Source organism: Sarcophilus harrisii, chromosome 5 (genome assembly GCF_902635505.1).
Source record: "Sarcophilus harrisii chromosome 5, mSarHar1.11, whole genome shotgun sequence".
Classification (NCBI taxonomy): Eukaryota; Metazoa; Chordata; class Mammalia; order Dasyuromorphia; family Dasyuridae; genus Sarcophilus; species Sarcophilus harrisii.
In genome coordinates this window covers 208,508,900-208,536,499 of record NC_045430.1, presented here as the reverse complement: position 1 = coordinate 208,536,499, position 27,600 = coordinate 208,508,900, and the positions used below count along the sequence as shown (strand labels likewise).

The 27,600-nt window shown below is 33.7% G+C and overlaps 1 protein-coding gene across 1 annotated transcript in view; it reads left to right on the top strand.

The window, feature by feature from the left end:
• Positions 1 to 27,600, top strand: part of PTPRN2 (protein tyrosine phosphatase receptor type N2) — a 1,447,381-nt gene that overhangs the window by 1,401,708 nt on the left and 18,073 nt on the right. The window contains exons 19-21 of the mRNA XM_031937732.1: positions 498 to 664; positions 5,972 to 6,025; positions 8,989 to 9,053. Coding sequence (XP_031793592.1) covers positions 498 to 664; positions 5,972 to 6,025; positions 8,989 to 9,053 — 286 coding nt within the window. The remainder of the gene's footprint in view (positions 1 to 497; positions 665 to 5,971; positions 6,026 to 8,988; positions 9,054 to 27,600) is intronic.

Below are 27,600 nucleotides of genomic sequence, written 5' to 3'. Positions count from 1 at the left end.
ATATAATACTCATTTATGCAACTACTTTAAAATTGCACTTATGGGTTTTCATATGGAAATTCTTATTTTTATGGTTTATTTAAGAGGAAACTTAACTTTACATAAGACACTTTGGCCATATCCGTTCAGGTTATTTTTGTTGGCCAACTATTTTAACTATTTTGTGATATTTCTTCAAGACTTCTATAATAGAAACTGTAAGGGCAATATTCAGACATAATTTTGAAGTGTAACCATGTTTTTTTTTTGCCCCAATTGATTTTTTTTTACATGATTCTTTAATCATATGTATCACTGTTCTAATTGGTCAGGGAAGAGGACAGTATCATGCCACTGATTTCCTCTGTTCTATGAAAGGTTACAAAATTCATACTTAACATATCTACCCTCCTCCTAAAACCTTCAAAACTACCATCAAGTATTACAGAATTGTACTTTAGGTTTATGATGCCTTTCACCCTCTCTGTTTTCTTCTCTAAATTATAATTTCCATCTAGGTAAATCTGGTGTCTGAACATATCTGGTGTGAGGATTTCCTTGTGAGAAGCTTTTATTTGAAAAATCTTCAAACCAATGAAACCCGGACCGTAACCCAGTTCCATTTCCTTAGTTGGTATGACCAAGGAGTTCCTTCTTCTACAAGATCACTTCTGGATTTCCGCAGGTACAACAAAGTACATAATAACACATTAAGACATCTATAGTCTGATTATTGATTAAAAGGAATAATATTTGCAATAATTACTTTATGCAAGATTCTTCAGTTAATGTGTGGTCATCAATTCTAAGTGTTACTGGGTACTCAACTCTTATCTATGTCTCTCATTTCTGATAATGTAAGGCCCATTTTTTTTTTTAGTTCATATATGTTACCAAGCTACTTAGAGATTGCTATGAAAATTATAAATGAATTAAGAATACAAGATCATGTTCAGGTTCTAAGCTACTCATTCCTCAGTGGGAAAAGATGCAAATTCCAAATAAGTCTAGTCAACATGAACTAGTGTCTATTTTTAAAAAAATAACAACAAGACTAGCTTGAAAATGACAGTTTGGAAAAATTACTCAGCCTTTTGCCCATCCTCAGGGCTTTGATAATTACCCAGTGAAAGAGGGAGTCTCTTTTGAATATTTATTAACTGAATTGTCTGACTAGACTCACTTTGTGCTAAAAATGCAGAGATTAACAAGGAAAACAAAATCTCCAACTGCAATGTTGATTGCAAAGCATATTTGGCACATCATCCATAGCTTTTGCTTCATGTTGGCTACTATTTAATGATAACTGGATAGGAATAGGTAACCTGAAAATTGTGGGTAGTTTCAATAGAACCCTGAATGAAGTATCTAGAGTCTTGCCTCCATTTCAAACAAATTTATCTGCACACTTTAAAGGAATATTTAAGATTACAAATAAAAATAGAAAATAAGGAATTGAAGAATGAAGAATGAATTGCATTCATTGTATGTCTACATATACAAACATGAGTCAGAAAAAAGTATGAAAGATCAGGTATTTTAGTAAAAATAGACTTTTAGTCTTAAATTTGATTTTCCTGAATCTGTAAATTCTAAATTTGTATTATAAGTATGATGTACTTGATTTTGCTGATTGTTCTATTTAAGGAAAAAAAAATGTGACATACTACCTTGGACCAAATAGCATGTGAATAAGATCAAAAAGAGATTCAAATTTGGTATTGTACATATAGTACACATTCAAAGCCAACTCTGCTACTGTTACTTTACTCATAGATACAAATTATGTATTATAGATCAAGAATACTGAATGCATGATAAAAAAATTCTATAGGAAATTCTATTATAATACATGACCAGTGGTTACTTTTCCTTTTTTAATTTCTTGACCATTTATGGCTTTTCTTGATATAAATTCAGTATTTTATAGGAAGAAATATTACCAAGACATGCTATTTAAAATCTTACTTAGAGTAAGTTTTTTGGGATGGAGTACTCAAAAAGCATACTTGATGGATATATTGCTGTATTTCAATAAAGATGGCTATTCATCTTAATATCAATGTCTTAATGTACATTCAGTATATGTGTATACATATATGCATATGTGTGTATGTCTATACATTCATATACATATATAAAATTGAGCATATACATAACCAACCCTCTATTTTTAATATGTCATTATCAAGAAAAGTTAGATTCCCAAAATTCCCTTGCCCCAGAGTCTATGGAGATACAGTATTAAGAAGTTGCTTTCATTTTGACTTTCTTATCAAAAACAACCATAACCAAAAGCAATAAAAATTCAAGAACTCATAGCTTTGCAAATTTCATTTGGAAATCAAGTTTCTATTTCTTTATTTAGTGAATTGTGTTTCAGATAATTCTGGATTTCCCAGATTAGGCTGAATATTGACCTAAATGTTCATTTTCTAAGAATGTACCCCACTTAAACATGAGATGCCAAGGTTATTTTTTTTCTAATAAGCACACAAATTACAGAGTTGGAAGAGGTGAGGCTGCTTCTGAAAACACTGGTCAGTTGAATGTTACTAGAATCCTAATTTCATCTTGAACAATAGACCAACCATTCTAGCTCTGAACTAGCTTGTTAGTCATGCACTGATATGTGTAATTAAATATTTCTCCGAGCCCAGAGGGAGCACATTTACACTTTAAAGAGAAACTGCTAAGCTAAAAGATAATTAGCATCACATGTGAGGGCTTTGCTTAAAATATATATATTATGCTATCACTTCTTGCTGTGTGCAATGACATCTACTAACCCTGCTCACTTTAAAAATGGACAAATTCTTATTTTGCCAGCTAATTAGCGGTTGCCGGTGTCATTTTTGTGATGTTGCAGCTAGTAATATGAGCCCAGTTGCATAGTCACAAAAGTGATCATTGGAAACTGTGACTCTGCTGCAGGGACAATGTGGGAAACCCCTTTTCTGAGCCTCTAACGACCTCTGACCTTTGCTTGCTGATGGTTTGCATGATGATTTCTTTTCCACTCAATGACCCCATGGGTTGGTTTGTATCACTAATCATTCTTCCTCAGTTAATTCCTCCTGTGTATAGATCTAAATATAAAAATTATCATTTTTTTTCTTAATGTTTGAGACCTTCTGCTTATGGTTGAATTTTCCGTTTACTCTAGTAGTATAAACCTGGGATGGAATGGGATATTTGAATATTGCTTATTTTATCTTCATAACTTATCAGTAGACTATATCATAGGTCAACTGGATGAAAAACCTTGTGTTGAAATATGTGATAATCGGCTTTTAAGGTTTTCTTTTGTGCTTTTTTCAAGCTGTGATAATACAAGTATTTGGATCTCTTGTAAATAAAATGCTAAGAAAATAATGCCACGTGGTATTTACACAACATGTCTCTTTGGCTGTTTGTGAGTTGTTGGTTTTTTTCTTTTTTCTCCAAATAGGGTTAGAGGAGGTTTTTCTTAAAATTACACTAAAGCCTTTCTAAACTCTGCAGAGGCAGCCAGTCACAACATGCTTAGAGACAACAGCATTTTAAACATGCCATAGAATGAAAAAAGGAATTACGGGAGTGCAAAAGCAAATCACAGACATATTTAGCTAGTAATTAGCTTTTTAACAACATTACTAAGTGAGGGAGGCTGTCTTGTTATAGAACTCCCAGGGAAGAGGAAAGGGGGCTGACCAACTGTAAATTGGACACTGTGATACTGTTGTGTCTGATGGCTGCTTACATTTTAATTGTGTCCTACACATTTTGGCGAAGGGTGGATATTTATTCTATTTATCTCTTTTTAATTATGCCTTTGTTGAACATTCTTGGCACCATCTGAAAAATGAAGTAAGACCTGGGCATTTACTAAGTCTACAGATGTCTACAGATAAACATTTAGTTTTCCTTCCACAAAACATAGATGAGGCTGTCAAATATGAAATATCACAAGATGTTGAAATGCAGAGCTGAGGTGGTAACCCTGAACATGTTAAAAGATCCAGTTACTCAAAAATATATGGCAAAAGCTTTCATTTGCAGTTGAAAACCCTTTAAAAATAAAACAACTCTAGAAAGATTTAATGGTAAGCATGCTTGATTCTGCTAAAAGAAAATAATATCACCATCACCAAAAAGAAATTCTAAACGACTTTATACATTTTAGCCTATATGGTAGGCTGGGCCCAGCAGCCTTCCCACTTCAGAAGCCATTCTGGTAGTTTAGAATCTATTTATCAGAAGTAGAACTCATAATGTCCTATGAACCTGAATGAGGAAAAAAGAGAAAAAGACTTTACAAGTAGATCTACTTTCCTCAGTCCATTTTCTACTCAAAGAGCCAAGTAATTTTATGGTATTCTTGCACAGGAGTACTATTGACTGCAATAAGTGTTCATTTCTTGCTTATCATCTTTTCTCTCAAATCCCAAATATAAATGCAACTTTAAAAAATTCTCCTGGTGGTATAGTTGTGAGAGAGCTTCACCATTACCAAGTACCCAACTCTCTTTTTTTCCTCAGTCAGGTTAGTAAGACATCATGAGTAACTAAGTCTTGGTAATTTGTGTACTGAGCCTTTACTTTTCTTACTATTTTCACTTTTTGAGCTCTCTGAACATATGCATATTACATATTTTCACATTTTTGGTGGAGAGTCAGCACAGAATAGGGAACTAATTTCAGAGCCAACTATCAGTGTCTAGTAAGTGCTCATATCCAAGTTTTCCCACTATATGTTATCTTTTCTCAAAATATCTGTTGTTAAAGTGCTTCCACTTAATGCTTGAGGAATATAAAACTCTCACATTCAACACTTACAGTGCCATTGGATCTGATAACCAAGTGCCATAATATGATAATACCAGAATACATGTATATGGTGAATTCAGTGGGAAGAAATTGGTTAATCTGTTGAAAAGAAAAATCAAAGTCACCTCCTTCTTTCTTTTAATGTCCTGAAGATAAAACAACTGATTGAATTTTTACTTTTTGATGGATTATTTTGGTGTTTGTAGACACAGCCTGTGAGAAGAAAAAGTAAAGCCTTTTCATTTTGTCTTTAAAAGGAATTTTCCCATGTTACTGTCTTCCTCTCCCCAATTTTACTTCCTATCATAGGATAAAAGAATGCTACACATTTCAGATGAGGAATAAATTTCTTTCTTCCAAAAAAATCCTGACTAACTTTTATTTTCTCCTTTGAAAGTACCCTTTTGAATAACTTGATTTGCTTTTTAGATATTCCATAGCTTATCTGCTGAAAAAAACAAAATATTAAAGGGTTCTTTACAAAGAATATAAATCATCCTTCTATTTGGGCCAGAAGGAAAAAGAATTGTTACAAAATTTTGATACATGTTTTTTGTTTATCTTTGAGACCAGCCAAAAATCTGTAGGATGAAAATTGTATGGTTAATGCACTCATTTCAAGAATGGAAAGCATTTTTTGGACAACATTGTTTTTCTCTTCAGTTTAAACATTCTTACTATATGATCATGTAAAAAGTCCACAGGAGGATTTCTCTAGAGAATATATGAATGTAACCTGGTTTTTCAACAGAAATGTGTGAATGATGGGAATGTTTGGGGGTTGGAGTGTGAATTTTAAAACACAAGAATTCCAATGTATGATACAGAAAAAATGAGCCTATAACAAAAAGTTAGATTAGCTGAAGAAAATTTAAAAAAGAAAGAGTTAGTCCAGAAACTAGATAGATTGATCCATCAACTAGACAGACCATTTATAGATCTGGTTGTTTGTGTTCACCCTTGCAAATATAAAATCTTTGTGAATGTACAAGAATTTTATTTTAGTGGTGCAGTTTACTATAAAAAGGAAATTAAATCATGGAGAATTATGGGTATGTTTTTTTTTAATCAAAACTGGCTAATGGAAAATGAGTTCGAGAATATACAATCATTGATTTGGTTTATTGTATATTATTTGAGGAAACAGATTATAATTAAAACTTTATATCTCTCTTTTTTGCAGAAAAGTTAACAAGTGCTACAGGGGCCGTTCTTGTCCAATTATTGTTCATTGCAGGCAAGTATAACTTTTAACATGTGCTTGGAGTTTTCCTATATTAAGAAACTATAAAACAAGCATAAAAGTTGAGGTTACCAGCAAATTAATAAGTATATAATTAAGGGTATCTTTTGAAGATAATTCTGAGATAGCAATTTAGTTTTATGTTCTTTTTATGCTGCTGAAAGTTGTGTTAATTATTCTTATGGTGACCATTCTATAATTTGTTAATTTTTGCCTGACATGTAATGCCTAATTATTCCAATAATGTATCTGAACAAAAAATTGGATTAAGATGATATTTTATTTTATTTTACAAATTGCAATCAGAAAACCATATTGCTTCACACACACACACACACACACACACACACACATACACACACAACACATATGTACATAAATATGACCTAAGTTCAAACCCTGCCACAAATATGTACTAGCTGTGTGATCCTGAGCAACTCACTTAACCCCATTTGCCTCAGTTTCCTCATCTGTAAAATGAGAAGCAAATGGCAAACCATGCCAGTATCTTTGCCAAGAGTATTCCAAATAGGGTCACAAAGAATTGGCCACAACTAAAATGACTGAACACCAATACATATATGTATATATCTAGTATTTGACCATTATTAGAGTCATGTTTGAATGAGTGCCATCTGGCTTATCTTATTATTTGATGCGTTGACTATGAATGTTTTCATGAAAATTAACTTGGCTATTAGAATTATGCCATTCTATAGAAACCTTTGTTTTCTCTAAGATAAAACAATAAGATGAAATTAATAGGTTGTCAAAAGGCTATCTTAATTTGACATTGCCCTTCTCTACTGCATTTGACTCAACTAATAAGCTAAATTTCAGACTGTCTTTTGTTAAATAATTCTCTTTTGGGGGAACTTTTTTTCCTGTTAAGAGTTGTGGTAGTGGAGAAAAGAAATTTTATGTTTGTTTTTAGAAATCTGTCAAAGTATTAGAATTATTTCTATCACCCAGTATAGTGCCTTCCACATAATACTCACTGAATCAATGTTTGTTAAAGTGAATTAACTTCAAGAAAGTCTCTCCAATGAAATGATACCAAGCCCACCAACCTAATTCAAAAACAAGCTTTTGTTGGTTGGGGGGGAGAGGGGGTTGGTCCATAGGGAAGGGAAAGTAGTGGTCATCTCAGTCTTTTAATTTCCCTCTACAAGTAACATAGTCTTTACACCTGGATATGCTAAAAACAAGCTCAAATTGGAGGAAATGAATTAGCAGTTCTTGAAATATTCAGAAGTTGAGTATATTATGCAAACAAGAGCAAGAAAAAATAGGCATCATGCCTTTGGAGTCTGTTGAGGGCATGTATGGTAAAGAAACAAATTATTTAGAAAACAACTGCTTACACAAGGCTTTTTAACTTGAGGTACATGAACTTTAAATTATATATACACACACATATGTATATTTTTAAATAGTTGGCTTCCTTCATACTCATATATTTTATTTTATTCATTTTAAAACATTCTGAGAAAGGATCCATCACACCAAAGGAGTTAAAGATTGCTCTGCTTTAGTGATATAATAAATAAAGCTATCTAGAAAAGTTTGTTCTTCTATTTTTTTTTTTCCTGAGGCAATTGGGGTTAAATGATTTGTCCACGGTCGTACAGTTAGGAAGAGTTAAGTATCTGAGGTCAGATTTGAACTCAGGTCCTCCTGACTTCAGGGCTAATTCTCTATCCACTGTGTTACCTAGATGCCCCTTGTTCTTCTATTTTTAAAATTTTTATTAGTATTTATTTTTTTTGGCTGCTTTTTTTTTTTTAACCAGTCATCTATTTGAGGGGGGAAAGTTAAGTGTTAATACACTTTTCTCTATGAAAGACTTCCATCCCAAGTCAATTCTATCTAATAATTATTCATTTGGTAGTTTGATCAACAAACAAGAAAAACAATACTAGCTAATATTTAAAGAGTTCTTTCAGGTTTGCAAAGCACTTGGCCTATGTTATTCATGTGATCAAAAAATAAGCTGGGCAGGTGGAAATAAAACAAATCAGAAAGACTGCAGGGATAGGATGAAAACCTGAATTCAAATCCCACCCAAGGTATAATTAATTTTTTAATTTCTGTCTGCTTTGGGATCCTCATCTAGAAAATGAGGAGATTGAATTAGGCCTCCAAAGTGATCCTGCTGTCTAAGTTAAAGAGATAAAGAGTTATATTGCAAATTATATGCAACAAGATATCAACTTAGGAAAAATAAACATTTTCTATATCAAAACTAATGATGCTGGTATTTTTTTTTTGTCCTGGAAAATGCATCTTTTTTTTTTTCATTTGTTTAAATTTGATACTATTCAGGCATAATTCAAAACACTTTTACAACTCTAGTCCAGATGGTAAATTTTCCAGTTATAGAAGGTGGGGGCAAGGGATGAGGGGAGTTCAAAAGGAGAAAATGAAATAAGAAAGCTTTTTAAACTATGATTAAGTAATAGCATAAAAAAATCTAAAAATAAGGAAAAGACCCCCCCTCCAAAAAAAAAATCAGTATAACAATTATCAGACATATTTACTCAAATGAAAGCTTTGGTATTTTCTGACAATGCTTTTTCATCTTTTGCTTTTAGTCTTATCTAGAGATCATCCAGTCCTAGATCATAGGAGTAAGGCTCTCTATTTCTGTTGTATGTGGCAAATTTAATATTTTCTTTATCTAATTTTCTTTTGTTAAAATTCAGATACATATTTGGTTTTAGAGATTAAAAAAAAAAACAGAAAGGGAAAAATCTAGTCATAAAGAACAATAGTTAATCCTTCATGAACAGCTTGAGCTTATTAAAGCCCATCACAAATTTTCTTTGTTTCTTCTCCTCTGGTTCACTCTTTCACTTTTCCTTTCCCTGTCCCCACTCATAATATGGGTAAAATAAATGGTTGCTGCCTTTCCTGTGGACAGATAGCATTTTCATTCTTTTTCCTTCTGTTGACAGTGATGGCGCTGGAAGGAGCGGCACCTACGTGCTGATTGACATGGTTCTCAATAAGATGGCCAAAGGTGAGATTCAAAAGCCCTGGCTGCTTTGTCAGGGCCGAGATATGTGGTAGTGTTGCCATAGTAACATAGGATGCAATATTCACAGAAGGCCTTCGAATAAATTAGAGTAGTATACTCCCCCTTCCTGAATCATATTAAGTTATCTGCCATACATTTTTAAAAGTACATTCTTTGTTAATGGGTCTACATAGGACAATATTACATTTGACATTGAGGGAAAAGTAAAAACTCTGTATTTTTAAATATTCAATTAACTCTTAAAAAATAAGTTATTTTTGGTACATAGTGTATTCTTAGTAGAACATAATCTCCATTGGTCAGTGGCACTGATAATTTCTACAACTAACAATCCAAGTTTCCTCATCTTTAAAATAGGATAAGAGTTCAACTAGATGGTCTTTAAGATCAATCTTTTTTATTCCATCTAAACAATTAACTGTTTTCATTATGAATTTCTTTTTTTTAATATTTGAGTAGCACTAGGAGAATCCCTCCCTCGCTCCCATTAAAATATAACATCTCTTGATTTTTGGCTCTTTTGGAGACTTTATTTACTATCCTAGAATCAAATAATTCTAGAGCTGAAAAGATTCTTCTAGATCATCTAATTCAATCCCTTTATTTTACAGATGAGAAAACTGAGGCCCACAGAGGTTCATTGAGGTCACACAGTACTGAAAAGGAGACTATTACTAGGCCTCATGGGTCAGAGGAGAGAATAAGAATAAGGTCTTAGACTGAAATGAGGTTTTGCAGCATCAAATACCATTTTGAAGTATTTGGAATTAGCTTAATCTTGGGGGATTTATACACATAAAAAAGCAGCATTATGTTACTTATTATCAAGTTGGATGGGGGAGGAGTATTTCTGTCTAGGAAAGTATATTTTTATTCTCTCAAATGTACATCGTTTCATTAGCAACCCCAGAGTTGTTGAAGTACAAAAATTGCCATCTGTGTTAAGAGTAATTGTATCTTCCCCAACATTTACCAAAGAAAAGAAAAATTCTGTTGGGATTTATTTTATTTAAACATCTCATGGATGTGCTTGTGAAAGAATATGTGACATCATAAGGTACTTGATACATACTTGATTGAAGTGGAAATTTGATCACCAAAAATGAGCAAAAGTAGGGAAATAGATGTTGACATCATCTCAATATTTGTTTGGGTTCTGATGGTTTTCACCAAGAGGATATGATGAAACCTGGAGTTTAAATATATGCAATTTTGTATCATAGAGAAGAATTTTCCAGCTTGGGGCTTTCAACCACTTAAGGAAGGGTTGACTTATTGTAAGAGCACTAAAGAATGCCATTTATTGACTCCATTGTACCATGTAATGTCAAATTCCATTTTAAGTGTGGGCTTAGTATTGCACAATACAAAACAAGTCATGTGAAACTGACCAAAGAAAGGCGTCGCAGGATTTTTTTTCTTAAAGATTGGTGCCCCCCCCCCACCTCCCCCATTTTGTTCTTGACCGGCTCCCCTCCGCCAATGGGGTGTGCAATGTGAAATCCCCTGACCTGGAGCTGGGGATGGAGTCTAAATGAAAGATCAAAGGGCAGAGCGGGCATCTCAGCCCTGCTGAGGTGGGCCTTTCCCAGGCCGTCACACTGTGAGGCAGCCAAAGGTTTTGTTCTGACAGGAATCGAGGCCCGGCCTGTGAGGCCTACGCCTTCTTTGTCTGGCCTGAGAAGCTGGAGGCCCAGGTTGAGGATCCAGTGTTCATCAAATGATCAAAGGCCTGAAGCCCTGGACATGAAACCTTTCTTTCCATTTCCTTTTCTTAAAAAGAATGAATTGCACCAAGACCAAAGAATGCCATTTCCAAAGCTTTTATGTGGAGTGCTAGCACTAACTTTAGAGTTCTTCAGTCCTCAACATAAAAATGTAAGTGCACTTGCAGCCCGGGTCCAGCTGCAACGACAGCATCGACTACAATTTCTTTCATAAAGGCTTTTTAAGTAAGGATTAAGGCCTTCAGTCTTTTTTTTTTTTTTTTAAAGAAGGACGTTTAAGAATAAACTTAGAATAATTTAAGTTCTAGTTCCACTGTCTAGTTTATTAAAGAGCAAACAATAATGCATTTTTAAATCAAAGTAAATAGGCTCACCCTACTTCTTTTGCAGTGGGAAAGTAGTTATAAAACTATAACATACTTTTGTACTTCAATGATTTTTGTCATAGGGAAGTTCCCTTTTCAACTAATATTTGATACTTTTACTTCAGAAATAGTTTCATTTCAGGATTTTGCATTTAAGAACTTTAGTCATATAAGATCTTGACTCAATCACTGATCAATTTATGAATATTTCTGGGAAAATGTTTATATAGTTGTGTTTACTCTTTTTTAACTATCATTTTTATCCCTATAGGGAAGTTCCCTTTTCAACTAACGTTTGACCCTTCTACTTCAGAAATAGTTTCATTTCAGGATTTTGCATTTAAGAAGTTTGGTCATTTAAGATCTTAATTCAATCACTGATAAAATTATGAATATTTCTGGAAAAATATGTTTATAAGCTTGTGTTTACTCTTTTCAACTGTCATTTTATCCTTATAGGCAAATTCCCTTTTCAACTAGTACTTAACAATTCTACTGTCAGAAATAATTTCATTTCGGGATTTTGTATTTAAGAACTTTGGTCATTTAAGATCTTAACTCAATCACTGATCACATTATGAATATTTCTGGAAAATATGTTTATACAATTGTGTTTACTCTTTTTTACTGTCATTTTATCCCTATTCCCTTTTCAACTAACACTTGATCTTTCTACTTCAGAAATAGTTTCATTTCGGGATTTTGCATTTAAGAACTTTGGTCATTTAAGATCTTAACTCAGTCACTGATCAAATTATGAATATTTCTGGAAAAATATGTTTACCTGGTTGTGTTTACTTTTTTTTTCTACTGTTATTTTATCCTTAAATCAATATCTTGTCCATATATATTAGGGGTTTAATAAATGCTTGTTGAATTGGACATCTATTCATTCATTCACATTCACACAGTATTTTACAGTTTTTACATATATGTGTATTTATGTCTGTATGTATGGAAAACCTCCTGTAAGTTCTAAAGTCGGAGTGGGGAGGAGATGCAGTTGACTAGAAATTTAGACCAGCTCCATCATCTGGCAAGTGATTAGTTTCCCAAAGAATAACATTTGTTAGGTCAGCCTAGAGTCTCCAGGCAGAGTTGAAATTGTCCTAACTTCCAGCTAACATAGTGGCAATCATAGAAACCCAACCACTGGGGAAATATTTATCACACATTTTATAGAGGATTCCCTACCAGGATTTTTGTTTGGGCAGAGAGGAGGGAATTTGAAAAGGTCTCATGATGCTAGAAGTTGTATGCTGAGTAAACACATTCCAATCTCCCAGTTGCTATTGTTATTCAAAGAACTGTAGAAAGCATTTTTTTGGGAGTCCTGTTTCTTTTGTTTGGCCTGAGTCATAGGAATGAGAATTTCTTTTGGGGAACTAAATTAGGGGATGTTCTAAATAAATGTGGCAGTGAGCGATTGTCTTCTTAGCTGCAGTAACTCTTAGGGCTTTTCTAAATAATCTAAATTGCATGAATTTAGAACAAACAGTGAGATGGAGATGATGATGTTACTATCTATTCAACATCAGATTTTCATCCTCAACAATTTAATCCTGTTTGTTATTGTTTCGCTGTCACACAAATCTTGTCAAATCTTGTCTAAGATCAGTGTAAGTTTGGGGTTTATAGTTCTGGTTAATTGTTCATTATATATTTGTCATTTGATTTAATGCTACATTTTAATGTAATTATGCTGCATTTGCTATGTAGATCAGTTTACCAACACTCCCATCAACCCTCCTCCTACCTCCCAAAGGAAATAAGCTTAATAAATGGCAGGCCTACTTCAGCCTTTTCCCACTGCTTCTCTCCTCATACTTTACCCAACCCCCCTCCCCATCCCTTGCCAGGTCACAGAGTGCAGAGGCTGTATAAATGCTATCCACCTACTCAGCAATGAAAAGACATTTGAATTTCCAAAGAGATCAAAAGCATTGTTGTTAATAATAACATTAACAACTCACATTCATATAGCATTTTAAAGTTAACTGTCAGTTTGCTTCAGCTGACTCTGTGAAGTGGCTAAAGTGTTGTTACACTTCACAGATGAAGCAACCATAGTACATAGATGATGTGATTTGTCCATAAGCATAATCACAACTAGATAGTCCCTAATCCCCCTTTCCATTAAGCCATACTGCCTCCTCTCTGAAATATCAAACTATCTTTCATAACCTTTCTTTTTTGTCTAATCAGAGTGGTAACTTCAAGAGATATTTTGTTCATGACATATTAATCATTTGTGAAATTTCAGCTAAGTATTAGCTTTAAATAGTATGCTGAACTAGACCATGAGAAGCAGAAAGGAGAAAAAAATAGGGTGTGACGTAAACTGATTAAATGAATCTTGCTACATATTCATGGAGGTTTTTAACTCATGACTCATCCTGTACTGTACTGAACAATGCAAGAAGATCTTAATTAAGAACTCCATTTTTTACTGGTTTATCATACTTAAAAATAACAAACTGCATGTCATTAAAGGATAAAATTTAAATTAATTATCTCTGCTAAGAACAGAACAAATAAACTCATTAAGAGCAAGGGAAGGTTTTTTGATTGTTATTTGCTTGAATCTTATCATCATCATCTGTATGTACAGATTTGAGTTTTTTCCTAGTAGTTTATCCATTGAAATCAACTGACAAAGATTTATTGATGATTTATCATGTTAAAGTGCCATTCCAGATGGTTTAAGATATAGTGAAGATAGGATAAAGTCTAGATCCTGCTGGAACTTATGCTTTACTTTGGAAGATAAGATTTGTACACAAATAACTACCTTACACACACCCACTCAGAGCCAGTGCCTTATGAGTGGAAAATATAAGCTGTTCCATAGGATTGCAAGGAGAGCTCGCTTTTGGTTCAAATGATGCTAGTTTTCAGGGTGGGAGAATTGGAGTTGGGAGATGAATGAGATTTTGGCAAGCAGAGGCAAAAAGGTCATTCCAAGTAGAATATGGTATGGTAAAGAAGATGATTAGCTTAAATAAAGCAATAGAGGAATTTAGGATTGGAAAAGGAGGCTGGAGCCAGGGAATGGATTATCTTGAATACCAGGTAAAGGAGGTGAATTTCTATCTTGGAGGAAATGAAGAATCAGATGAGGTTTTTTAAAGAATGCAAGTGAAATGATCAAAGAATATTTTTATAAAGATTAATTTGGCAGCACTGTGTGGGATGGATTGAAATGGAAAAACACAGATGGCAGGAAGACCAGTAAAGAGGCTTTTGTAGTAGTTTGGATGTGAGGTAACAAGACCCTGAATTAGGGTGGTAGCAGTAAGATGTTTATGAATTATATGATTAGTTTAGCTGGATAAGATGAGTTTGAAAAGGCAAATTCAAAGAAGTCAATAAAATATGTTGGTAGCGAGGAAGTTGTATGTGTAGATTTGACTGAATCTTAAAACTTAAAGTCCAAAAAGTAACTTAATCTAAGTGACTTATCTCTTAGACAACAAAAAACTAAGTCTTTACTCTGTTGTAAAAAAGTAATTACTGTGTTTTGAACTAGAGTCCAGTAAAGGTAGTCACCATTTTTTAAAAGATCAAAAATGTAAACGTTTTTATTTTTATTTGTTGTTTATCATTAGAATTTTTTCAGTGAGCTAGTCTAGCACCTCAGCAATATTGATATTCATTATTACATTATGGAAGATAGTATTTGCAATATTGTGGCCATAGTATATATTAAGCAGGTACAGGCTGCATGTGAAATTCTTTTATACATTGGAGCTGTGAATGAGTTGCTGAGGAAGTGGTTAAACCATATTGCTTGTTGTGGGCCCTACTGTCATATAATTGACCACCATGGGAAATGTGCCCCAAGCCCAGACAAGCATGCACAGTGGACCCTGGGGTCAATTATTTAATGGAAAAACCTACAATGAAATGGGGCCTGTTGTTACTGGAAAACATCATTTAAAAGCATATCTTACATTGGCATTTTTCTATGAAACATCTTGCAGCTGGTAGCTCCATTGTTCTTCTGTTAAATGGATGGCCCTCCCTCTGAAGCATCCTATTATTAATAAGTAACATAAAGCCCAAATCTCAAGCTAAAACTCCATTGCTCCACTAAGCAGACTTGTTAATTTCCTGTTCATCTTCTATGTCCTCTGACTATCGATTGTGTTAACTACAGAGTCCTTGTCAAACAGGGACTAGATCAAACTCAAAATGTCCAAAATAGAATTCATTCTTTCCTTTAAAACCTTTCCTTTAAAAAGAAATCTTTTCCTTTAAAACTCATTATCTTTCCTTTAAAACCTTTTCTTCCAAAATTCTCTACTGCCTATGTCAAAGACATCATCATCCAAATTCACTATCTTCATCCTTGACTCATCATTTTCCTCCATCTTATATCTCTAATCAGTCATCTGATTTTTTTCTCTCTCTACAGCATCCCTAGAATCTTTTCTGTTTTCTCTATTCATGCTGCTACAGGCTATTGAAATATCTTTTAATAATTCCCCTTAAATCTCTTGCCTTGATGCAATTAAAGACATACACAAAGGTGCACAGGGAGACAGGAAGTGGCTAAAATTTGTCTTTGCTCCCTATTCTCCTATTCTTTCCTTTTAGACTCTCCTCCTTAATTGAGTCCTTCTTCCTCCAAGCATAAGCATTCTCCTGTCTCAGCCCTTCCCTTCTTGGTGCTGTTATTTGTCCTTCCTTCTCATAAAGGACAAAGACATCAGGGAGGGGATGCCATGACATGCAGGTGAATTGTTTTTAAGTGAGGAAGGGCTGGGCAAGGTCACCTGCCTCACTTTCCCCTCCAGAGCCATCTGGTCCAGTGGCCAAATATAAATCAGAACTCCAGTCCCCATATCTATCCCTACTCTTCTCCCATAAAAATCTCTATCACTTTGTGTCATTCTCATTGAGTGCTGATGATATTTTTTTTATATCCCTTCTTGCAACCAAGTCATTGCCAATATTGTATATGTCATCATTACCCAACACATCTGTCCTTTGTCATGTGGATCATTTACAATTTTTATTTTTCTCAGGTTGTAGTGTATCAAGATCGTCAGCCAAATAGAATCATTAGAAGAATAAAAAATGTGAGGGAAAGCAGCATGGTATCATTGAAAGTACTCTTCAATTTCTCAGATACATTTCAGCCCAGTCTCCTTCTAAAGTTATTTCTAAATCTAGTTTGTCATCTATTTACATGATCTGTACAGATTTTATTTATTATACCAGTCCATCTGTTGATCTGGGTATTTCCAAAGGAAAGCATATCTATCTATATATCTACTTGTCAGTAGATAAATAAGTAGATATAGATGTGTATGCCAACCTTTTGTTTTTCAGTTTAGACCTGTGATTGAATCAGTGCAGGGAATTTCCACTCTAGAAATTCCCTCCATGGATTCAGATTTGTATCTCCTTCAGTCTTGGGGTGTTAAGCAACTTACCCATGGTTACCATGGTCTGGATATCATACACTAGACTTGAATCCAAGTCTTGCTAACTCCCATGGCCAGAATCCTAACCACCATGAAAAAAAAATTTTTTTTTGATAATGTCATTTAGCAAATATGTATTTTTAATTTAATTTGTTTTTTGCAGTATGGATAGTTAGACCATTTTCTTTTGAATGATTGTCAACCAAGCTTAAATCAATTAGCATCATTAGTTCAAAACAGAACTCATTATCTTTCCTATAAAACCTTTTCTTCCAAAATTCCCTACTGCCTATGTCAAAGACACCGTCACCCTTCTCATCATCCAAATTCACTATCTTGTCATAATCCTTGACTCATCATTTTCCTCCACCTTATATCTCTAATCAGTCATCTGATTTTTTTCTCTCTCTACACTATCCCTAGAATCTCTTCTGTTTTCTCTATTCATGCTGCTACTCACCTGGGCTATTGAAATATCTTCTAATAATTCCCCTTTCCTTAAATATCTTACCCTGATGCAATTACACATACACAAAGGTGCATTTAGAGAATTTCACAATTCATTGGGAATTCTTTTATATTTCAAAATTCTCCAAAAGACTAGGAATTTCCTCTGGGTGATTATGTCTCCTTAATTTCAACTCCACTTGATGTTTATCAATCAACAAATATATAGGCACATACTAAGCATCAGGTACTATCCTAGTCATTTCAGATATAAATCCCCCAAATTCCAACTTTCTTGGAACATTACATAAAAATGAAATAATGTGGAGGAATTTACTTTCTTCTCAATAGAGGAACTTAGTTTATATTCGGCTTACCAATGAACCATGTTATTTATTTCATCTATTTTAGACTCTATTCTGACACTACCACCAGTCAGTTGGTCATTTTAAATGTCTGTTATATGTCCAGCATTCTGTGAAACACTGGGAATAAAAAAAAAAAAATAGAAATACCTAAGCTGTAAGAGCCTCATCAGACAATCCTACCAAGTTAAATGCTTTCTAAAAACTTTTTATACTCAGCTGGAGGATGACAGTGTCAGTAACCCTTTCATGGGGCAGGGCATATGAAAGGTAGAAAGAACCATAATGGTCATCTAGGCCAATATCACAAAAAAGACCATTTGAGATAGATATTTCAAAGGAACTGAAACTAAGTTACTTTTAGCTCATTCTAGATGACTGGGTGGATAGAGTACCAGCCTGAAGTCAGGAAGATTCATTGTCCTGAATTCAAATCTGGCCTCAGACACTTACAAGCCATGTGATTCTGAGCAAGACACTGAACCCTTTGTGCCTCAGTTTCCTCATCTGTAAGAGCTGGAGAAGGAATTGGCAAACCACTCCAGTATCTTTGCCAAGAAAACCCCAAATTGTGACTCAAGTTATTCCTAAATTTTCTTAAAACTCTGTTATCTCCCATACAGATTTCTTGTGTATGTTTTTGCTCAGGCCAACTTCTTTTATCAACATCACCTTCTTAAGTATCCTTGCTTTTTCCTTACATAGTATATAAGATACTAAAGTGATAGCCTGGTTACATTAGTTCTCTTTCATTGCTAATGAAAACAGATTACCGTAGAAATGTTGGTGGTCTGTTTCGTTTCATTTCTATTTGTTGTTCTCCTTTCAGTTTAAACTTTACATTCTCTAGAGATAACCTAGTTCAGCAGTATCTCATGCCAAACTCTCTGAAGGATCACTTTCTAGTCTACTGCTTATGATCTTCTGTCAGACCACTCTGTGATGTTTAATAAAAGCCTATATTCTGAATTGTTGTTGCTCTGAGCTGCCATGTCTCTCCATTTGGAAGGGCATCAAGGGTTTGCTGGCTGTAGTCAGTTCTGGACTCTGACCCCATTGTGGTGACTGTTTTGCATCAATTAAATTTCTCTGAGAAATGATGCCATTATTTTCATTCTTCTTTTTCTTTTTCCCCCCCAGAATTGGCAGTTTTAGTTAAATGAGTCAGATTCGAGGTAGTGTGATTGAATGCCTTGTATTCTTATAAATTCTATGAGTTTGGTAGTGATTTCGAATTTGGCTCCAACCATTCTATAGCTTGACAACAACACAGACAACTTGACTTTTAAATGACTCATGCATCAGCCACCATTCATTTCCTGTTTGCTGACATAGAACAAGGTTTATTTTTCCATAGGATCATTTGTGATATCTAACACACTTACTGCCTTCCAAGTATATTTCTGGAGGCAAACTCGAAATCAGAAATCGGGATTCAAATCCTGGCTTTCCTACTTCCTATCTGTGTGAGATTGGGCAAATTACTAAATCTCTCTGGGTTTTATTTTCTTGGAGACAGGTTTAGACTAGATCATTTTTTAGGTCATTTCTAAATCTATATATCTTATGATCAATGACAGTATCTGTGATCTATATAGCATGAAAAATCTAGGCTATCATGCATAAGCCTTTGGTCTCTTCCATTTCTTGATCCTGCGTCCCATTTTTCAGAGTCCACTACAACGCCTACCTTTGCACTGAGGTTATCAAATACCCTGTAGCAGAGATTGGTGTATCAGTTCAATCAGCTTCATGGTGGTCCTCTGCTTTCTTCTCTTTATACTCCTCCTCATTTATGACTCCACTATTTCCTCTTCACTTCTTTTACCCACTTTTTCTTCAATCTCTCTAGGTTTGTTGGAGACCAGATTAAATTATCTCTATGATATTATCCAGTTTAAAAGTCTCTGAGTGGCCAATTATCATGATTACACTTCCCTTTTCATCTTTCCTTTGTCACGGTTGTAGAAATTTAAAGGTGGAAAAAGTCAAAGTGGTCATCTTACAGATGAGAAAATTAGGACCAAGAGGTCATAGGATTGTAGAGCTCAAAGGCTGTCTAGAAAAAGTCCCTCATTTACAGATGAGTAAATCAGAGCCCAGGAGCAGCTAAGTGGCTCAATACCAGGAGTCAAGAAAACTCATGTTCCTGAGTTCCAGTCTGGCCTCCAACACTATTAGCCATGTGACCCCAGGCAAGTCATTTTACCCTGTTTGTCTCAATTTCCTTATCGGTTAAACAAGCTGGAAAAGGAAATGGCAAAACACTCTTTTCAAGAAAACCCCAAAAAGGGTCATGAAGAATTGGACACAACTGGAAAATGACTAAACAAGAACAATAAATCAAGGCCTAGAGAAATTTAGTGACATCCCCAAGATCAAACAGATAATAAGCTATGTTTGAACCCAGGGTCAATGCTCTGCACGAATTCCCTCAAATAATTTGTCCAAAATGTCAAAAAATAGTATCTATGTATGTGTGCATACTTAGTAGAATAAGAATCCATTATGTATAAATGTTTCTATTCAATTCTTGGCCCTTAAATGTGACCCCATTTCTATCATCTTACCCAAAGGAGGCCCACCATCCTATAGAATAACTTGCCTTTAATAATTTCAATCTCACATCCAGTAATTGGTGGGAGGAGAGAAATAATGGGTAAAAATACTTGGGGTGTCAGCTTGTGTTTTTGGAAGGGAGACTGGGAAAACTTATGAAAGGGCCTTGCCGTTGAAAGTACTCCTTTTCACTAACAGACCAATAGATGTTTAGTAGGACTATAGACTGTTAGAACTCAGAAGGACCTCAGAAATTATTGAGTCCAAACTCCCTCAATTTTAGATTAAAAAAAAAAAAAAAACCTGAGATCAATGATCTAAGCAAGGTCACTATATTAGGAAGAAAATCAAGACTGGAAGTCCTCAGACTCCAAATCCAAAGCTCTTTCTATATTAGAAGTTCTAACTTGGGAGTCCATGAACTTGACTATTTAATATTTTGATCACTCTATTTCAATATAATTAGTTTCCTTTTATAATCCTATATATTTTATTTTATGCATTTAAGAGCAGGAATCTAAGAAGGGGTCCATAAATTTCAGTACACTGCCAAAGGATTAATAACACCCATACTAGACCACCCTTTTAAAATGAGATAGAATTCAGAATTTTCACAATCATTGAATTCATTTGTTTTTTCCTTTCATTTCCTTCCACCTTTTACTTTTGGTTTAGTAACCATTACTTTGTAACTTTCTCTCTTTATAAATAACTAATTAGTATGCATTTACATCCAAATACCTGTGACTAGTTACTTATATATTCATCCTGTCAATAATTTTTACTACAGAAAAGTGCATTCTAGTAGCTAGTGTAGGGGGAAAAAACCTATTACCTTATTTTAAAACTTATTCATTCCTTTGAAGTGATAAGGAATAGTGCTTTAAAAAATAAAGATGTTCACACAAAGATTCCAGACTTTTAGGGTTTTGCTAAATTTTAATTAATTGACATTTTTTCCATTTTATTGTAAAGAACTCCTGAGTTAAAGCTAACTTAATGTCCCAGGCATCAAGTCCCTCTGAATAATGATTAAATATTTATGACAGGGAGAAAAAGTTAATACTGAAAAAAAACAACAACAACAACGAAAACTAGTTTATCTTGACACGCCTGCATTACTTGAATTTAAAATGAGAATGATGCAAATGTGCTTTCTTTGATTCTACTGACATGTTGCACAAATCAGGGAATAAATTGCTACCAGGTTCAGCAAGAATCTTCTTGATTGTAATTTAAAAAAAAAAAATTTGCAAGACTTTCCTTGATTAAAATAATTTCAATACTGGATTTTAAAAGAACTCCACATGGGAAACGATGAAGCAAAATGTGACAAAATAGGCATGACATGCAATAATTGTTATCCTTTTCTGTATTGATGGTGTCAGTGGATAGGAGTAATAACAGTGCTAAAGGGCAAATGGTAAAAATCAGGCCTCAATAGTATGGAACTTTTAGGTATAAATTGCTCTGCTCTATTTTATTTGGATCAATGATAATTCCATTTCTACAATGCTTTAAGTTCTAAAAAGCACTTTTCTCACAGAAATCCCATGAAATAGATAGTGCAAATAATACAGATGAGTAACCCAACACATTACTAGCCAAATCACTTGCTAGGATCACAGAGCTGGGAAATGCAGAATTGGGACATTAATTCACATGTTCCGACTCCAAGAATATATATCTTAAATGAGCATATCTTTCATAGATGCATATATATATCTAGATATATAGAAATATATATATATATATGTATATGCATGTATGTATTTTTAAAATCTCAAAAGGTGTTTAAAAACTAATTTACTCTGGAAATAATTTTTCAAATAAGTTGAAGCAATTTTAAATATAACTATGTAAAAAAATTCTCTTCAGTATAAGATTAATTTAAAAACATTGTGGATATTAGTTTTTAGAATAAAAGGGAATATGCTGTCTTTTTGGAAAATATTTTGAGTAAAAATCTGCAAAAAGATATATTTGGTATCATTATTATCATTATTACAAAGACTTCTGAAAACTAGACTAGCAAATGATTATCCTGATAATATAAAGTCTTTTTTATAGTGAACACAAGCTCACAGGCATTCATGTTTACTTTGAAGGAAACTAGTCTAATAAAATTAATTTCATCCCATGACTCATTCCAACAGCATAAAGAGACACTTGTGAGATGTCTCCTTGTTTTTCCTTTTACTGAAGCTTTGATTCTTTCATTTTAAAAAATAGTTTTAATACTTAACACTAATGTCCTTTTAATATGAGGCCCAATGCCAAACAACTTCTGTTGCCTTGAAAATGTGTTTAACCAATGAGTAAATTTCTAAACCAATGAACCCCAAGTGAATTAGAAAGTAATAGTAGTAGCAATTAATATTTATTGAGCAGTACACTAAATGGGACCCGAGTGCACCATATCCTTTCCTAACACCAGCAGATCATTTAGGGCATTACAGCTGCAGTGCTCACAATAGGCCCCTAGTGACAGTCAAGAATGGGTCTTTCTAGGTGCCCACTGTACTTGGAAGTGATCTAGACCCAAGGGAGAATTGGGCTCAAGTAAGCATCCAGTGAGTGCCCCACGAAACAGCACTATTTAACTATAGGACCCAGGATGTTTTCATTTAAAATGTATAGCCCTGCAACCTTCAACATGCATGGAAAAATTGAATCAAGCATAACCTCAGTAAGAAGTACCATGCATCTAATATTGGAGCAGCCCAGAAATTTTATAAATATAAAATGGTTGAAATTATTCTACCTGCCACATTAAAATCATTTTGCCATCAAAAATACTAAACTTGCAATGAAATATTCTCATATTTATTCTTCTACCTCCTGATAACTTTTCACATATTTTCTGATTTATATATCACTCTTTATCAATTTTCTTCCTTTTTGATATTTTCATCACAATACAGCTCTGCCTCATGCAACCCACTGTGGCATAGGATTGGCCTAGGAGCCAGGATCATGTGAATTCACGGGCTGCCTCTGAAACTTACTGGCTGTGAGAATCTGGGCAAGGCACCAGAATCTCTCAAGCATTTCTAAAACTGTAAGTTGTAGAAAAGGTACCAATTTGCTTTAGTAGAGATATTTCTCTATCAATGAAATCACAGATCCAGTCCCCTTCCCTTCACCCTGCAGATTACCTCAATTCATATAATATTTCTGAAAATAAATAACCAAAATAAAATTTGATAAAGCAGATTATATATAATTATATTACATATAATATAATTATATCTGTATTATATATAATTATATATAATATAATCATATGTATTAAATATATAATTAATTTATATATACATATTAACCACAACATGGTGCTAAGAATCCTTCTGTAATTAAATAATGATGAGAGGAAAGAGAATTGTTTGTTTTATAAATTCAGATTTTTATATTTCACTTTTTTCTAAAGTGAAGGAAAAAGTACTGATGACCAGAAAAAGCATCAGGTAGGTCCATTTTCTCTTAGTATGTTTTCCCTGTTTGTTTCTGCCTCCTCAAAAAAGAATTTTTTAAATCAATTCTTTCTATATACTACAATGTGTTATTATTATTAGCAGGAAGGCATTTAGGTGGTACAGGGGATAGAGCACCAGGTCTGGCATCAGGAAGACCTAAATTTAAATGTGGCCTCAGAAAATTCCTAGCTGTGTGATCATGGGCAAGTCATTTAACCTCAGTTTGCATCAATTGCCTCCATAATACCTGCCTTGCAGAGTTGTTATGAGGATGGAGTAAAATAATATTTTTAAAGTGCCTAACAATGCTTAACAAAGTAAGCACCATATAAATCTTATTGCCATTATTATTATAATAATAATTATTATTAAGAGAAATATTTCATAAAATTGACTAATAATTCCTTTATTTCATAATGTTGTCTTGTACTTTTCAAACATTAATTTTTTTTCAGTTTAATGTTACTTCTAGATTATTTCAAGATAACTTATCTAGGAAAAAGCTAATTAAAAGCTCTTCTTTATTTTTCTCACTCATTTACAAGCAATATTCCAAATAGATGCTATGATGTAGTGGAGAATAAAAAAGAGCTTGCTCATAGCTTTTTATCAAAGGATCATGCCTCGGTTCAATGTGTCCACCAGAGAAAACAATCAGCTATTAGGTAACTACCATATGAATAACTGCCAGGGCTGAAGCTAAAATTCTTCTCTTGCATAATAATAATAATAGCAAAGGTTTGCAAAGCATAATGCAAACATATAATAAATACACATATAGTAAATGTATATATATATATATATATGCACAACATATATAATACGTAAAAATATAATGTAGTTCATTTTATCTTCACAACAACTCTGAGAGATATGTGTTATAATTAATCCCACTTTTCAGATGAGGGAATTTAGGCACATAAGGGATAAGTGCTTTCTCATCATCACATAGGCTCTGAGGCTTAATTTGAACTCCTATTTTCCTGACTATAGGGAACATATGCAAGGGAAACCTTGCATAGACTTGAACCTTTCTTGGAAAGCCACATGCTTTTGGTGCTTTAGTAGTAGTTCATGAAAATCTTATCTCGTTTCTCACTGGTTCTCTGAAAGACATTCTGAGCCAGGTCTTGTGTTTGGTTCACCTGTACCTTATCTATTGTATCACCTAGTTACCTATCATAATTCTTAATGGTTTTGTATCTCTGATAAAAATTCTATAAGAAATTATTCCAGAGAAAATCCCCAATCAGTGGCTCCATAAGATACATAAAACTATAGTCATAAAGAAAGAACTTAAGAAATATAATGATTTACAAGAGTTTCATGTACTATGGTAAAATGGTGTTACCTAATTATTTTTTAATATAGAGTGAAAAAATGTTCAAGTTTTCATGGTAGGAGAGTAATAGAAGCTATGATTTCATTGGTAAGTGGAATTCTCCTTACCAATGCAATTATGTACCTCTAACTCAAGATGTCTAGAATGTTAAGGTAGTTGATGACTCCCCAGAGACACAGACTTGAACTCAGTTCTGTCTGCCTTCAAAGCCAGCCCTCTCTCCATTGTACCATACTACCTTTATTTTTATGTTTCCCTGAATAGTTATAATTATACTAACAACAAGGAGTGTTTGAGCTTAAACCTCAAGGAGAAAGCCCAAAGTAATTGAATTCCTAGCTGAACACTGGATATAAATGCCCCAGCTCCATCAAGCCTCCACATTGACTGTCAAACATTCTAGACTTTTTATCTCTACTAAAGCACTACTACCACAGAATTGGCAAGCCAGTGTATGGGGAATGGGAAGATGTGGGGACAAAAAACAACAAAAACAACAAAAAAAAAAAAAAAAAAAAAAACAGCCCTACCTGGGAGTTTAGGTTCAGAATTAGAGAGGAAGTTGAGAGATCCTGAAAGTGATCCTTTGGTTATACACTCACGGGATAGAAATGGAAAAAGCAGTTGTGTTAGTCAAGGGGTAAACCAAAACTAAAGCATCAAAACCACATGGTTTTCCAAGAAGGGTTCAAGTCTAAGCAAGCCAGAAACCCAAAGGAAAACTACTTTAGGTCCAAGTTAATGAAGAGCACTTTTTGTTCAGTTTTACAGGAACAAGAGAGACTTTCTTTTTTTTTATTATCGCTTTTTATTTACAAGATATATGCATGGGTAATTTTTCAGGATTGACAATTGCAAAACCTTTTGTTCCAATTTTTCCCCTTCTTCCCCTCACCCACTCCCCCAGATGGCAGGTTGATTAATACATGTTAAATATGTTAAAGTAAATGTTAAATACAATTTATGTATACATGTCCATAGAGTTATTTTGCTGCACAAGAAGAATCGGACTTTGAAATAATGTACACTTAACCTGAGAAAGAAATCAAAAATACAGGCGGACAAAAATAGAGGGATTGTAAATGCTATGTAGTGCGTTCACACTTATTTCCCAGAGTCAAGACAGACTTTCTTAAGCCAAATTTTAGTCAGTTGCTGGAAGAATGAGGGTCATATTAAGATTGCTTGGGAGACTTGTGAATCCTTGGACTTCCATTTCCTCATCTTTAAAATGAAAGGGCTAGAATTAAATGATCTGCCAGTTCTAAATCTATGACTCTATAGTCTCCTTTAAGTATATAAATTATTGATAAGACCCAAGAAGAAAAGGTGAGACAAAGGATGCCTTATGGTCTTTTTCTCTATAAGGGAACTTAAATCTAAGGGACCTCCTTCAGTAAGTAGTCATGCTAGTAGCTTGAAATCTGAAAGAACTGCTAAAAAAAAAAATTAAGATTTTGGCTCACTTAGTATGGGGAAACAGTAATACTATAGAGTACAAAAGGTCTTTTGCAACATGAGATCACAAGAGCTACCAACATGTTACAGAAAGATTTGTAAGAAAAGATGACTAAGGCAAAAAAAAAAAAAAAAAAAAAAAAAAAAAAAAAAAAAAAAAAAAAAAAAAAAAAAAAAAAAAAAAAAAAAAAAAAGTCTTTTCCCAAAGGAACTAGCTATATGCTAGATATTTACTGCCTATCTTTGCTTTTTTCCCATTAGTTATAAATTAGACTTATTTAAGGATGGTTTTCTTCAAAATGCATCTACAGATTCTCATGACTAATCTGGTTAGTCACAGTAAAAGCTATATAACTGTATCTAAGTATAGTTTATTTTGAAATGCTAGTTCGTATTACTTTTCAGCAGATTAGTTTGTTCTCCTGGAAGCATTTTGTTCATGGGATCTTTGTTCCTTTTGGTATGTCTTGATATTAATTTGGTTTTACTTTCATGAATTACCACAGAATTGGCAAGCCAGTGTATGGGGAATGGGAAGGTAAGCCAAGGAGGTATTCAGACCTGAGATTTCAATGAAAGAGAAAACTTCCATTTCCTGTACAGATCTGCAAGTGTTCAGTGATTCAGTCTTAAAGAGTCACATGGGGGAACATGGGGGTACCATTCACGTGACACAACCAATTTGTCAGAGATAGAATGAGAATACAGGTTTTCTACTCGCCAAGACCAGCCTTGAATCTATTATTTACATATATATGCACATACATTCATATTATACTCTGCTTTCAAAGTAACATTATCTTAAACTGGCCCATTCTCACCTTCCTATAACATCATTAAAACTACTTTCTTTTCTTTCTCAGCAATGATTTGTCACTAGAAAGTCCAATAAAATAACAATAAATTTACTTTAATGATGAAATGCAAAATCTAAATTGGAATAAAATGTAAAAAAAAACCACATTAAATATATGATACCTTCTCTGAATGGACCAAAAAACGCAATGATGAAATGTATAAATGAAATACTTTTGGTGTTCTTTTTGTTATTTTGGTCTTTTGTACTTATACTCATTCCTACTCAATTCCTGCTGGTGTCTTAAGAGAAGTCACTATAATATTGTATCTGCATTATAAGCCTGTTTCCATGGAAATTTTTGCTATCTATTAGATAGTTAACATATTTGTTATCACTATTGGAATAACTGTTAATGAAGTCAAATACTTGCAATATGACTTCACTCTTGGTAGATAAAGCAGATGAACAGTTAGTAGGAAAAAATTAATTCAGTTCTGTCAGTTTAATATGATAGAAATTATTTAACTATTTTTAAAAATTATGATACTAAATTAGATGC